Genomic DNA, 13,467 nt, shown 5'->3' on the forward strand with positions numbered 1-13,467 from the left:
GAAAATACGTTGATTGATTAATCACTGTTATCTCGCACAGTGGATATGTCAAAAGTGAGTGTTTACATGTCTCGGTTTACTAAAACAAAGGGAATACACTCATACCATGGCGTGAAGTGCCGATGTAAAAACAACATACTTTGTTCAAAGGGTTAACTTATAATACGTTGATTGATTGATCATTGTTATCTATCACGTAATGGTTTTTTAGGAACCGTGAACGTTATGAAAATAGTTGTCACGTGGGCTTTCTCAGCCGACCATTGAGACTTGACACCTATGTAAAACACCTGAAACAATCCAAGTGATCAGTTGAGAAACGAACATGGGTTATAATATCCCGAAACGACATATATCTTTTAAAATATTTGATTGTTACTGAGACACGTGACATCGAATAAGTTTCTTTGTACATCTGCAGACGAGTGGGATATTGTTCCTTTGTGTGGATATTCACGGATACATTCCTCGAACAAGGACGCTGCCTAAAATTTATACACATAAATTTGGTAGGTTGTAATTATGATACATTGTATTTGCATTTTGTTTTCCTTCATTTGAACCGATTCGTTCTTGTTTCTCTACGTCTTGGTTGGGAAATTCTTCAATGCGCGATAGACGTTGTTTTCACAGGTCTTTTCCTTTGTAAGCGTGTATATATTACCATCAATTTGTAAAATGTGATTCTCTCAGGCAATTTATAAAATGTGTAAATATTTCAGTCATTTTGACTAAAAAATCTGTCCAGATTGATTAAGACGATCAAAAGGGCCTACAAACATCACAACAGATTATTATGTAGGATTAGAAGCCAAACAACATAGAAATGTACTTTTCTCAACGTAACATTTTCAGTCTCTTGGTGATGACATTAAACATCAAAATGTTTGGAATTCGTTATCATAATAATACAGATGGAAATGTTTTTCAGTCACTTTGTAAAATAACTGAATATTTAGACGTTTAATAAATTTGTTACACATTTGACAGTAAAAAAAATACACACTATAAAAAAAGCAATGCTCAGGTGAAATATGTACTTTGTGTTGCAAGTCAAAATAGTGTAAACGAAAATCGCAAAATTACCAAGCAAGTGACTTATCAAAACTTCGTCACCATTACCGATGCTACCCACAAAGATACCTACATTTCCTTATTATCTCGAAAACTGTATTTCATTTTGTTCATCAATGTGACCATACGCCCTTATTACTACCCATAAAAGCGACTAATGCGCTTACGAATGGCGCAGCAGAGGTCGCGAACTAGTCTAGATTTCTGCTATTCATCCGGGTACTCACTGGGAAAAAACAATAACAAAGGCAACAACCAGTCCCGGGGAATTGCGTTAGATCAGTGCCCCTCAGGTTAACTATGAAAAAAAAAAGAGTTTCATAAATCCTTAAGAAGAGATAGGCATTTGGGTTGCTTGATGTCATCAGAAAAACTGATTACCGTAAATGTGAAATGTTTCGCCGGAAAAAATAATGTATGGCACCAATTCTTGAGCCCACTTTTGATAGTTATCTCTTAGATAAGCTTGCTAAGTTTCATTCATGTACTGTTAACTTCAATAGTTTCTGAGAAAACTTGTCTCCATTGCAGTCACTATGCACTGAGTTAAAAGTAACATGGATCAAGGGCCATAACTCATCCTTTATATCTACAGGGCTAGCACTTCGGTAAACCTACACTAGTCCATGGATACATTCCCATTTTCAACATCTGTTGGATGGAAAGGATGTCTTCATGCCCATGAAAACTGCCAGTAATACAAGTTACCTCCCTTACCCTTTCCCTTACGTCGACACTTGATTGGTAGGTAAAATAGCAATGAAAATCAAGAGCATGTTATGGATCCAGAGGTTTGTGTAGGTTTACACAAATTTTAGAACTCATTTAAGATCTTGACCAGTTACTTCAGAGTGTAAAATTTCATTTCTCAACTTAAATAGTATTTGATAAAATTTGTCCCCATTGGGGGGTTCCCCTCACACACTCACACACTTTGTAAATATAACTGGTTAAATATTATTTTTATTATATATTGACCATGGTATCCACACACTATGGCATGTAATCGTCATCCATGTAACACACTTAGTTACTGTTATTACCAAATTTATCACCAAATTATATATGTATCATAAATTAATTTTGATAACCATGAACATGTTGACACCTCTGCAAGTAAATGAGAATGATTATACAATGAATAAGTAATGTTTGATTCAAATTGAATAGTTATTTCAAATTTCAAAATCCACTGATGAATCTCTTATTGAACCTTGCAAAATATCAGACAAAATCAAGACACCAGTACTGAGATATAAATTGCTGACTGGAAGAAAAAAATAGTGCCACTGAAGTGTATCTGACCTAGATATGTAGTCAACAATTTAAAATGTCAACAAAGACTGACACTTAAAAAAGGTTGTCAGCATTGATATTCAAACACTGAGGACAAAAAACGAACACAACAATCATCATAAAGACAAACATACAACCAAAAGTAGCCCTCTGTGCCAAATATATCAAAATATAACTTATATCCAGAATCTCAGCATATGTGTTCTAACTAATGAAATACCAAATTTGAAAACATTTTGAACAAAACAAGCTGAATGATGGTCATAAATAGGTTTTGCAATGGTCAAGTGGTTTCTGTGGAGAAGATGTTGAAGATGCTCAACAGACAATGGACAAACAGGGCAGGAAATCTGCTCACTTGACTTTCAGTCATTGAGCTAAAAACAACAAGCATGAAATACTCACCAACCCGCCAATATAACATGTCCGGTTGTGTGCAATGCATTAGCTCCTGTGATCGAACTACATGTTCACTGGGCCTTTTTGTAAATGGCCTAATTGCAGCACTAAAAAAAGTTATTACTGGTGTTGTTTTGCCATCTGCAGTCTATGATAGAATACATAATGGTATTTGTAAAGAGTAAGGTTGAGACATATGGACGAACAACTTCTTTATTACAACTAGGAGCGATGGTTTCGGTGTAGGTTCTAACACCCTTATCTAGCAAGTGAAGTACAGAGTATGGTTGACAAGAATATATAGTGTTTATGCAGTTGAGTAGGTTTAAGATCAGTTACACTGTTGTATTTGTAATGAGTTGTGTTTCTGCATGAAGTTAGTCAGTGAATGCAACAACTGTGTCCATGACACTTTTGGATGAACATACACTCAAGCAATGCAGAACTTACCAACAAGAAAGGAAATGTATTCAATACTGTGAGATTACATTATGTGCCAAGTTTTGGGAAGAAATATGGTACGGTTTTCAAGATCTGCTCCGGAAACGAGGACTACCGCCATTTTCAGTCTAAGTTAAAGTCGTTGCCATTGAAACTCGAAAAATGTTGTTGTTTTTAAATCCCAAACTATCAAAGGGCACCAGTTCACCACTAAACCTATCTATGTGCCAAATATGGTGAAGAAAAATGGTACGTTTTTTCAAGATCTGCTCTGGAAACGATGACTACTGCCATTTTCAGTCTAAATCAAAGTCGTTGCCATGGAAACTCAAAAAATAATCTTTTTAAAAACCCCAAACTATCAAAAGGCACCAGTTCACCACTAGACCTATCTATGTGCCAAGTTTGGTGAAATGTGACGGACGGACGGAAGGACGGCACTCATTCCTATATCCCCCTTCCACTTTGTGGCAGGGGATAATAAAGCATGGTGCATTTCATTACAACAAACTTACCATTATGCAGGTTCATATCCGAGTTGATTGGGTTGATCACAGCATCTGCCTTTTCCTCAGCAATGTTGCCCAGTTTGACAACAACTTTGATGGGGGTCACATCAAACTCAGCTTGGGGACGAGCTGGGGCACTTTTACCACCACTGTTGCTGATTAAATGGGCTGGTTTACTGGATCTGGGTGGTACTGGTGGTAAACGTGATGATCCTCTCGTCTTTTCCTCATCCTGAAATGCCTAGAAAAATATTGATTTAATTATTCATTAGAATATCAATACTTTCAGATACTTTCTCAACTCTGACAATTTGTTACAGACACATCATATCATTTGTTTTCTCACATTATCACCTGTTTGAATTCTGTCTCCATACATGCCGGAATCACAGCCATTTAAGCCCCACACGACTTGTTACCTCTTTAATATGTTTCTTATACAGTGTTTCAAATATCTTTTTATAAAATATGTTATATGGGTAACGCTTTTTTTCAGGGCATTATCATTTGCAGATGCCTGAGGTCTTCCATTAACGGCCTGACGAAGGTGGTCAGTTGAAAAGACCAAGGGATTTTGCAAATGATAATGCCCTAAAAATAGCATTACCATTGGATAGAATTTGTTATCAAATAACAAGAGTCATCAGAAAGATGACATATCCCCCCCAGCACCTGTGTGTAAAGTAACCACTAGTAAATGTGCAATTCTGTATGTAATGAGTCAACAGTTGAATGTTCTTTAAGAAGCTTACATTGTTTACCCACTGAATGGTTTTCGAATTCTGGCCCGGAAACGAACCTGTTCCCCAATGGAGTCTAGGTCCAACTTCTTTCCATAAAAATTGTAAAAAATAAAAATTCGTAAAAAGAAAATATCAAAAGGCACCACTTCAGTATGTGCCTGATAGCTCTGCCAAGTTTCGATCAAATACACTGAATGGTTTTCGAATTCTGCCCCGGAAACGAACCCCATCCCCAATTGAGTCTATGTCCAACTTCATTCCATAAAAATTTAAAAAAAATAAAATTAAAAAAATCCCAAAATATCAAAAGGCACCACTTCAGTATGTGCCTGATAGCTTTGCCAAGTTTCGATCACATACACTGAATGGTTTTCGAATTCTGCCCCGGAAACAAACCCCATCCCCAATTGAGTCTATGTCCAACTTCATTCCATAAAAATTAGAAAAAATAAAAATTAAAAAAATCCCAAAATCAAAAGGCACCACTTCAGTATGTGCCTGATAGCTTTGCCAAGTTTCCATCAAATACACTGAATGGTTTTCGAATTATATTTTCGGTTTTCGGCATTAAATGCCGGGAGAAACAACAACATCTGTTTTGAAACATTTACTGCAATCAACACACAACGAATGTCACTGACCCACTTTTACAAATATGGAAACATCATAGAACAAACCAGATGACGTCACTATTGAATGTGACGTCAACTTTCCCTATCCCTACCCTGATGTATCCCTACCCCTATGGGCATGATAATGGCTTGTCATCAAGCAATATGTGTGTTTGTCTGTTTGTTGTTTAACACCACACTCAGCAATATTCCAGTAATATGATGGTCGTCTGTTAATAATTGAGTCTAGACCAGACAATCTGGTGATTGACATCATGAGCATCGATCCACGCAATTGGGATACAATGACATGCATCCACAAAGTCAGCAAGCCTGACCACCCATCCGATCCCATTAGTCGCCTCTTAAGACAAGCATAGTTGCCTTTTACGTCAAGCATGGGTTGCTGAAGACCTATTCTACCCTGGATCTTCTCAAGCAATATGAGGACATTATCAAGAGCCCTTTTCATTCATGATAACATGCGGACGGTTTAATGAAACTTCTATCCATTTTAGCTATAAATATTGTTAATGGTCTTAAGAAAAACATTATGCCATGGCACTGTAGCTCACCTGGTAAGTAGTCAACAGTCTAAAATGTTAAAAAAGACAGCCACTTAAATAAAGTTGCTGCCAGTGCTGATATTCTGTATGAATTCGGATTCTGTATGAATGCTAAACTTTGAGTGGTGGTTGCTACAGGTAGAGCAGAACATGCGTTAATCTTTTCACAAACACCTGGTGTCATATCTGACTTAATTAATGTTCATCACTATATCCCTTTTTATTCCCTTTGGCATCAGTTTCAGGAGATAATTGAGACTGATTATTTCCTGGTATTGACATTTTGTATCAAATGATCTGAACAAAATATGATCACATCATAAGGTGAGAGCCAAAATTAATCCAGCAGGCAGGGGTAAGAAGTGTGAAAATAATTCAGCAGGCTAAAGGTTAAAAGGGAGGTCATATCCAGAAACAAGCATGGAAAAGACAATTTTACTACTTAATATTTAAACCCTTTGCTATAATACAAACATGTTGTCAACAACTTAAAACGTAGAAAAAAGACAGCCTCTTCTCACAAACAGATTGCAACAATGAAATCAAAAATAAAATATTTTCTACCTTAAAAAAAGGGGAAGTTCAAAAATTTAATCGCAGAAAAAAACATAATTCATTAAGATCTTTAGGGTAATAACTTACAGGTCTAATTGTAATATTTTTTGTCTGAAAATGAGCAGCATCTCCATAGTAGATCCAAAAACAAGTTGATTTGAAAGGCAGTCAATGTGACATAACTGCCTTGGGTACTTAGAAAATTTATAAAGGGGATGAATATTAAATCAAACATGATGATGTCAGGAGTTTTTGGTGATAATTATATAGTAATTCATTCAATATTTATCTGCTGAGTAGCAGCTTATCAAGCTACTTCATCTAACTATAAGGGCAGCTTGATTTGTCATTCACCTAAGCAGCTGGAAGTAGCTTCAAAATGTTTTTTATGAAGAGTATAGATGTTCCAATCAATTTATCTTGTGCCTTCAGAACAATCAAGTTTTTACTGCCTTTCAAAGAGCTCACCTTTATAGTTTTTGCATCACCTTTGTAGAGGACAAAACGAACATCCTCTAGTCTTGTTTGGGGATTCTTCTTCCAAAATGCAGCCACAACATCATACATGATCTTTGCTACTTCTTCACTTGGGTAGCCAAGTTTGCCAGTACCTAATGCAGGGAATGCTATGCTTGTGTTGTTGTAACGATGTGCTGAGTCTAACATCTTCACAATCATTTCCTTCATCTGGAATGACAAGAAAATCTATTTTCACATTTTCTGGTAATCATGAAGTGAGCCTCTGACATTCTTTAGTACACATTGTTCTTTCTTTTCATATGAAGTCTTTTCGTAACATTTGACCATTATGTTCCGTACTTTTGACCTTTATTTCAACTTTGTATTTGTAACCGGAGTCTGTTTGTTTTGTATTTTGACCTTTATTAGTCACATTTAATACTTTATTCGTAACATTTGAATATAATTGCTTACTTTTGTCCTTTATCTCATCTTTGTATCTTTTGACCAAATGGCTGCCCATACTAAAAGTACATCTGTTTCAGCCAAGTCTAACCGGTTTCCATGGAAATGGAAAAATCAAATTTTGAAAAATCCCTATATAGCAAAAGGCACCACAAGTCAACCTGGTCCTTGTGTGTCCACAGTTTCAAGAAAGTTTACCTTTTACTTTTAGAGATATGGTCCAGTCAAACACACCACTAAGAATAGAGTCAAATTCAAACTTGTTGCCATGGAAACAGGCACAACTTCAGCCCTTGATAAATACACGTATCAAATTTGGATGAAATATATATATATATATATGAAATTGTTTTTAAGTTCTATGGACAGACAGCGAGGCGTCGACTATGTCCCTCTGTAGTATATGCCGTGGAGATAAAAATGTACAAGCTTTAAAAATATTTATCCATATTTTAATAATGATGACTCCCTAAATAGAATCAGACCCCAGTATTGTCAGACAATTCTATTTCATGATTAGGTGGGTTAAGTTTGGTATTTCAGGCATAAACTCACAATCCTCACATTGATTATCTGTATCTTTTCTCCCAATACCAGTTGTCAGATCTCTCCCACTTTTGGATGCGATTGTATGGACACTGTGTTTATCTATGTTAGCTACATCTAAGCTGAAATCACTACCCTCTAAAAAATAATGTCATCCAATTTACAACATGATCAAATTGCGAGCATAAGCTCGAACGCCCAGAAATGACGCCATGATAGAACAATGTCTTCTCATGAAACAAAACACACTTCATTCTTCATTTTTCTCTGCAGCTATCGCATGGCTATCTTAAATATCCTGATATGTACTTCTCCTGCTCAAGTTCCATGTACCTCAAGAATCACTGTACCTTTTTAGCCTAGTGAAGTATTGACACTCATGTCAATTCATCACATATAGTAATAAATCTGGACAGTGCTCAATTTGAAGCAGATAGAAGAAACAGGGGAATTCAACAGACTGGTATTGTTGGCTGTTTCAGTGCAAAGTATCTAAATGTTTCTTACATTTTTCAATTGACGCACAATATTTCTACTGTAGGTCTGACCTTATTACAGATGGCTGAAGAGGTAAATAAGTGATTGGAGATTTTGCAGGATGCTGAACAGTATCTTTGGTGCTCTGAAGAGTTGACCTCAAACTGACCTACATTTCTCTTGTAGACTCAAAGACAAAAGTTACTGTGAAATTGAATTTTTTACTTGGATTAGACCTAGCAAAATTCTTATGATAGGCTTTAAGAAAAGCAAACAACCAAATGTTGCTGGTATTTACGTTTCTTGCAAAAATAACAAATATTTGTGAGAAATTGGATCAAATGTTCTCTATGCAGTCTTTCAGAAGTGCATAGTTAAGATAAACGCCACTTTCAATCTTTTTAATCAGGTGCATCTTTGACACAGGTTCCTGACAGCAATGCTCACCGCCACTGTGAGCAACAGAGTTGTTTCTGTGAGGAGAGTCTCACAGTGTGTATGCATCTATGGCTCCTAGGGGTGGCTATTGGTCTGGAAATCACTATTGCGATAACTATTGATATTGAAAGAAACTATTGCAATTACCATTGATATTGCAAGCAACTATTGCGATAAATATTAATAGGTTTCAGTGTATCATTTTAGATGAATTTTAGAGTTGAATTAAACCTATGAGTAAAGTAAAGTTTGAGATATGACTGATTTGTTTTTTTCTTTACCCTAATAATTTACGAAAAAGAAACTTCCACATAACCATGTGTAAATTACTACCACTCATGATCAAAAGAAAAACAATTTGAACAGCATTGCATGTATTTTAATGATATGGTAAATACAATCGAAACTATTGATATTCCTAACTGAAATCGATACTATTGATCGGAAACTGATTTAACAATCGATTTATTGACTTTAAGTGCTTACCTATAGCAATATACTGATATTTCGATTTATCATGACACCCCCCTAATGGCACCTGTGCGAGTTGCTCAGCCTGAAGACCAATCCAATGCCATACCTAGGCCTTTCTTCAATGTTTAGTGGCCTCAATGATGCAAATGCATATTGCAATAAGTTTTACTTTCAGCATATGAAATAACTGACAGTAGAAAATCCTCAACAGTAGAAAATCCTCGACAGTAGAAAATCCTTGACATCAGCTCAGACATCAAACCAAAGAGGAAAATGGTGTATGTCAGCTTCACTTATCAGCACAAATATTACCGGTACCTGTAACTAGGATTGAGAACTAGGTTACATGCTTAGCTTCATACTTACGAGTGTTTTTCCATATGAAGAACAGTTTGGCAAACTACAGTGGAAGATTCTTTTGCAATGTAGATTTCCACTTTTTGTAACAGCAAAGCATCCATCAACAAGTATCCATTTTCTTGAAATGTAACGGTCACACTCCTTCTGAATTGAATCCCCTCCAAACTGAACAAGTGATTTAGATACTGCTCCATACCTGAGATTCAGGTAACAGTTAGAAGTATTAACAATGATGTCCACCTGAAATGTAAATGCAATAATGGTGAATTGGATACTGGAAAATTTCAAATGTATTGTGTGTACCAAGATAAACATGACATAGTTTCAGAATGTAGAACATGAACAGTCAGGTCTTTGAAAGGCATTTAGAAGTGATTCACATAAAGAAGAGAATATATGGATGTCAACTTCTTTATTATGAGGAACACAACGTTTCGGACTATATGCTTACTCCTTCATCATTTCACCTGATGAAGGAGTAAACATATACTCCGAAACGTTGTGTTCCTCGTAATATAGAGGGGGCACGGGTGGCCCAGTCGTCTAAGACGCTGCGATTGGCTGTGCAGAGTTGCGTTCCTTGGGCATGCCACAAACCTATGATTGTGGGTTCGAATCCCGGTTCGCCCAGATTATGTTTCTAGGTTGGTCAGCATCATACCCCTGCTCGTGGGTTTCACCGAAGTGGTAAATGTCCAAGACCTGCATCACTCCGGGCTTTCCTCCCACATTAAGCTGACACGCCGTGATATAACTGGAATAATGTTAAAAGCGGCGTTAAACCCAACTCACTCACTCACTCATAATAAAGAAGTTGACATCCATATATTCTCTTCCTTATGAACAGTCAGCTTTTGACTTTAGCCACAATTCTCTAGGCCGACTGTAGTAAAGTTTCTTCTGGTCTAGTAGGCTCTGCTTGTAAATGTCCACACATTAAACTAAAATCTAGTTACAAGAGTCATCCACCCACAAATTCAAAAGAACAAATCATCTTGCTTCTGCTTGAAGTCCAACTTTATGAGAGAGTTTCTGTTTAATCTGTCTGTATACAAAAGTAGTTATTGAGCTATCAAAACAATACCATGGAATTGGGATTCAGAACTTAGTATTTCTATGTCAGGTACACATCCATATGAACAGAGCCAAAATCAAACTAGTTGCCATGGAAACACAAAAAACTTAAATTCTAAAAATTCCTAAATAGTAAAAGGCACCAGTTGACAAACTAGTCTATGTGTGTGCAGTTTCAAGAAAGTGTACTTAATAGTTTTAGAGATATAGTTCGGACAAACACACGACTATAAACAGAGTCAAAGTCAAACTTGTTGCCATGGAAACAGAAAAATTTATAAATTCTAAACACCCCAATGTAGCAAAAGGCACCATTTGACAACCTGGTCTCTGTGTGCAAAGCGTCATGAACGAATACCTTTTATAGATATGTTCCGGACAAACACACCACTAAGAACAGAGTCTTACTTGTTAAAATTCCTAAATAGAAAATTGCACCATTTCAGCATGATTAATACATGTACAAAGTGTGGATGAAATATGTTGAATAGTTAATTAACGACACCTACCTTCCTTTCAGATAAGTCTAACTTGTTTCCATGGAAACGGGGAAAAATCAAATTTTGAAAAAAACAACTAAATAGCAAAAGGCACCACTTTGGTTAATACATGTTTGGATGAAAAGTCTTCAGGTTACGCTCTGCAAATGAAATGATTACGGATGGGGATAAAAATTATGCCAAATGACAGGTTTGGGCTAATAAAAGGTTTGGCAAACACTGATGGAATAGGTCAGCTTGGCCCTTTTTATTAGAAGGTGTTGGTTTTCTGGATCATGGAGTAAAAGTTCTTATTTGCCAAATTGAAACAGCTAGCCCAGAAAATTGTCACATCCAAAATATTTTGAGATAAAGACTTCTAGATATAAAACATGCATCCCTCAAGAAACAATTGTATTGTGAACCATTTGGAAGTCAGCAATCAGGTTCAGCAGATATCACTTATATCTATTCATATCCAAGTTTGGGTATTTGACTAACATTTGGAAGAACATGAAGACAAGAAACATTCATGGATAACAAGTTTGTTTTTATTTGTAACAACATTTCAGGGCTCTTTCTTGCCCCTTCATTATTCACCTACGTCAAGTGTCTAAGGAGGGATGTCAACTATGAAGCCTTTTACAACTGTTATCATTACTATCATCAGACCTTCATTGAGTACCCTGGGGGCATGGGTGGCCCAGTTGTCTAAGACGCAGCAATTCGATGTGCAGAGTTATGTCCCTTGGGCACACCAGAAACCTATGATTGTGGGTTCGAATCCTGATTCGCCCCGATTATGTTTCTAGGTTTGTCAGCACCATACCCGTGCTGGGTTTCACCGAAGTGGTAAACGTCCGAGACCTGCATCACTTCAGGCTTTCCTCCCGCATTAAGCTGACACACTGTGATATAACTGGAATACTGTTAAAAGCAGTGTCAAACCCAACTCACTCATTCACTCAATGAGTACCCAAGAGGATCCGGATTAGGTCTTCAGCAACCTGTGCTTGCCGTAAAAGGCAACTATGCTTGTCGTATGAGGTGACTAAAGCGATCAGAAGGTCAGGCTCGCTGACTTGGTTGATGCATGTCGTCATATCTCATGATGTTCGATGCTCATGATGTCAACAACTGGATTGTCTGGTCCAGACTCGATCATATACAGACCGCCATCATATAGCTGGAATAATGCTGAGTGTGGCATTAAACAAGCATATCCTTCAAGTGCCTTTTAACTGTATTTTCACTGTTTTTCTCATGAATTCAATCAGACAAATGGAATGATTATGTAGGAAGTATATCAAGTGTGAAATCTGTAACATTTACTAAAGGTTTTGATGAGCAGTCCAATTCCAACAAAGCCACCAAGCAGCCTCCTGTAAACAGAGGCTGCATACTGATGATTTCATGTTTTATGTTTCAAGATTTCTGGTTCAGAAAATCAACCGGGTCATAAGAGACAACCAAATTGTTCAGGTGGTCCGTCTTGGTGACTTGGTTGGTAGCATGTCATTGTACATGGAGGGCATGGATTGCCCTGTTCAGGCTCAATTGCATAGTGCCATCATATAGCTGAAATACAGCTGTGTTGACAGACACAAAAACTTCATTTCATTATGCAGTTTTTGTGAACATTTCTGTTGTAAATCAAGGACTCATATGATTCATATCTATTCATTTAGAATTCAGTTTTGAAAGTGATATAATTCTAACCTTCAGTTTAGCAATTTCTGCCACACATAAAGTAGGGAAACGTCCAGACTGGTTTGACGATCTCCCTGAAACATAAGGGTAACTCTTCTATAAAACATGGTGAGCCTTCGTTAGTTGAGACCCTGTTAGTCAGGGAATCATCTGGACGATTATTGTTGGGAACATCCACACATCACAAGAGGGACACTTCCCTACATACTTATGACTCAGTCAAATGGAAGCCTGCTAGATAATTAGCACCGACAATGATCAAAGCAATAAGTCCCAAGCACTGGGCAGATAGGTTCCCTGGTCACGGTTCATGGCTGGCATCTCCTGGCTGCCCTTCATCCATTGTAATGTACATTCTATTAACTATCAGTGCTAATTATTCCCGGCCTCCTGCTTGCCCATTGTCCATTTCCTATTACCAATCAGTGTTAATTTAAACCCTGGCTTCCAGTTGTCCATCGCTATCAAGTATCAGCGCTAATTCACTGTTAAGTTTTGGCCTCCATTTGTCCATTGCTAATCACCTATCAGTGCCAATTATCTTTTGGCTCCCCTTGTTAATTTTCCACCTTGTTATCTTATTACTTTTGTTCTACTTACTGGTACTTATATATAGTTATAGTCCAGGCAAAATAAGGTTTCACTTGGAACAAATTGCAACAGAATTTATTTTACCATAATGCATTTCTACAAGGTCCCGAAAACAACATACTAAAAGTCCCATGCAATCCTAGTTTGGGAAGTATGTCTAATTTGCATAATCTAATATGGCCACCAATTATCAATATATA

The 13,467-nt window shown here is 36.9% G+C and overlaps 1 protein-coding gene across 2 annotated transcripts in view; it reads right to left on the reverse strand.

The window, feature by feature from the left end:
* LOC124126401 (protein mono-ADP-ribosyltransferase PARP14-like) overlaps positions 1-13,467 on the reverse strand; it is a 79,567-nt gene that overhangs the window by 25,737 nt on the left and 40,363 nt on the right. For both annotated transcript variants that reach the window (XM_048393432.1, XM_048393431.1), the window contains exons 10-13: positions 12,686-12,750; positions 9,420-9,653; positions 6,663-6,881; positions 3,726-3,960 (exon numbers count right to left, since the gene is read on the reverse strand). In XM_048393432.1, the coding sequence (XP_048249389.1) occupies positions 3,726-3,960; positions 6,663-6,881; positions 9,420-9,653; positions 12,686-12,750 (753 nt within the window). The remainder of the gene's footprint in view (positions 1-3,725; positions 3,961-6,662; positions 6,882-9,419; positions 9,654-12,685; positions 12,751-13,467) is intronic.

Source organism: Haliotis rufescens, unplaced genomic scaffold, assembly GCF_023055435.1.
Source record: "Haliotis rufescens isolate VD_foot unplaced genomic scaffold, xgHalRufe1.0.p SCAF_12, whole genome shotgun sequence".
NCBI lineage: Eukaryota > Metazoa > Mollusca > Gastropoda > Lepetellida > Haliotidae > Haliotis > Haliotis rufescens.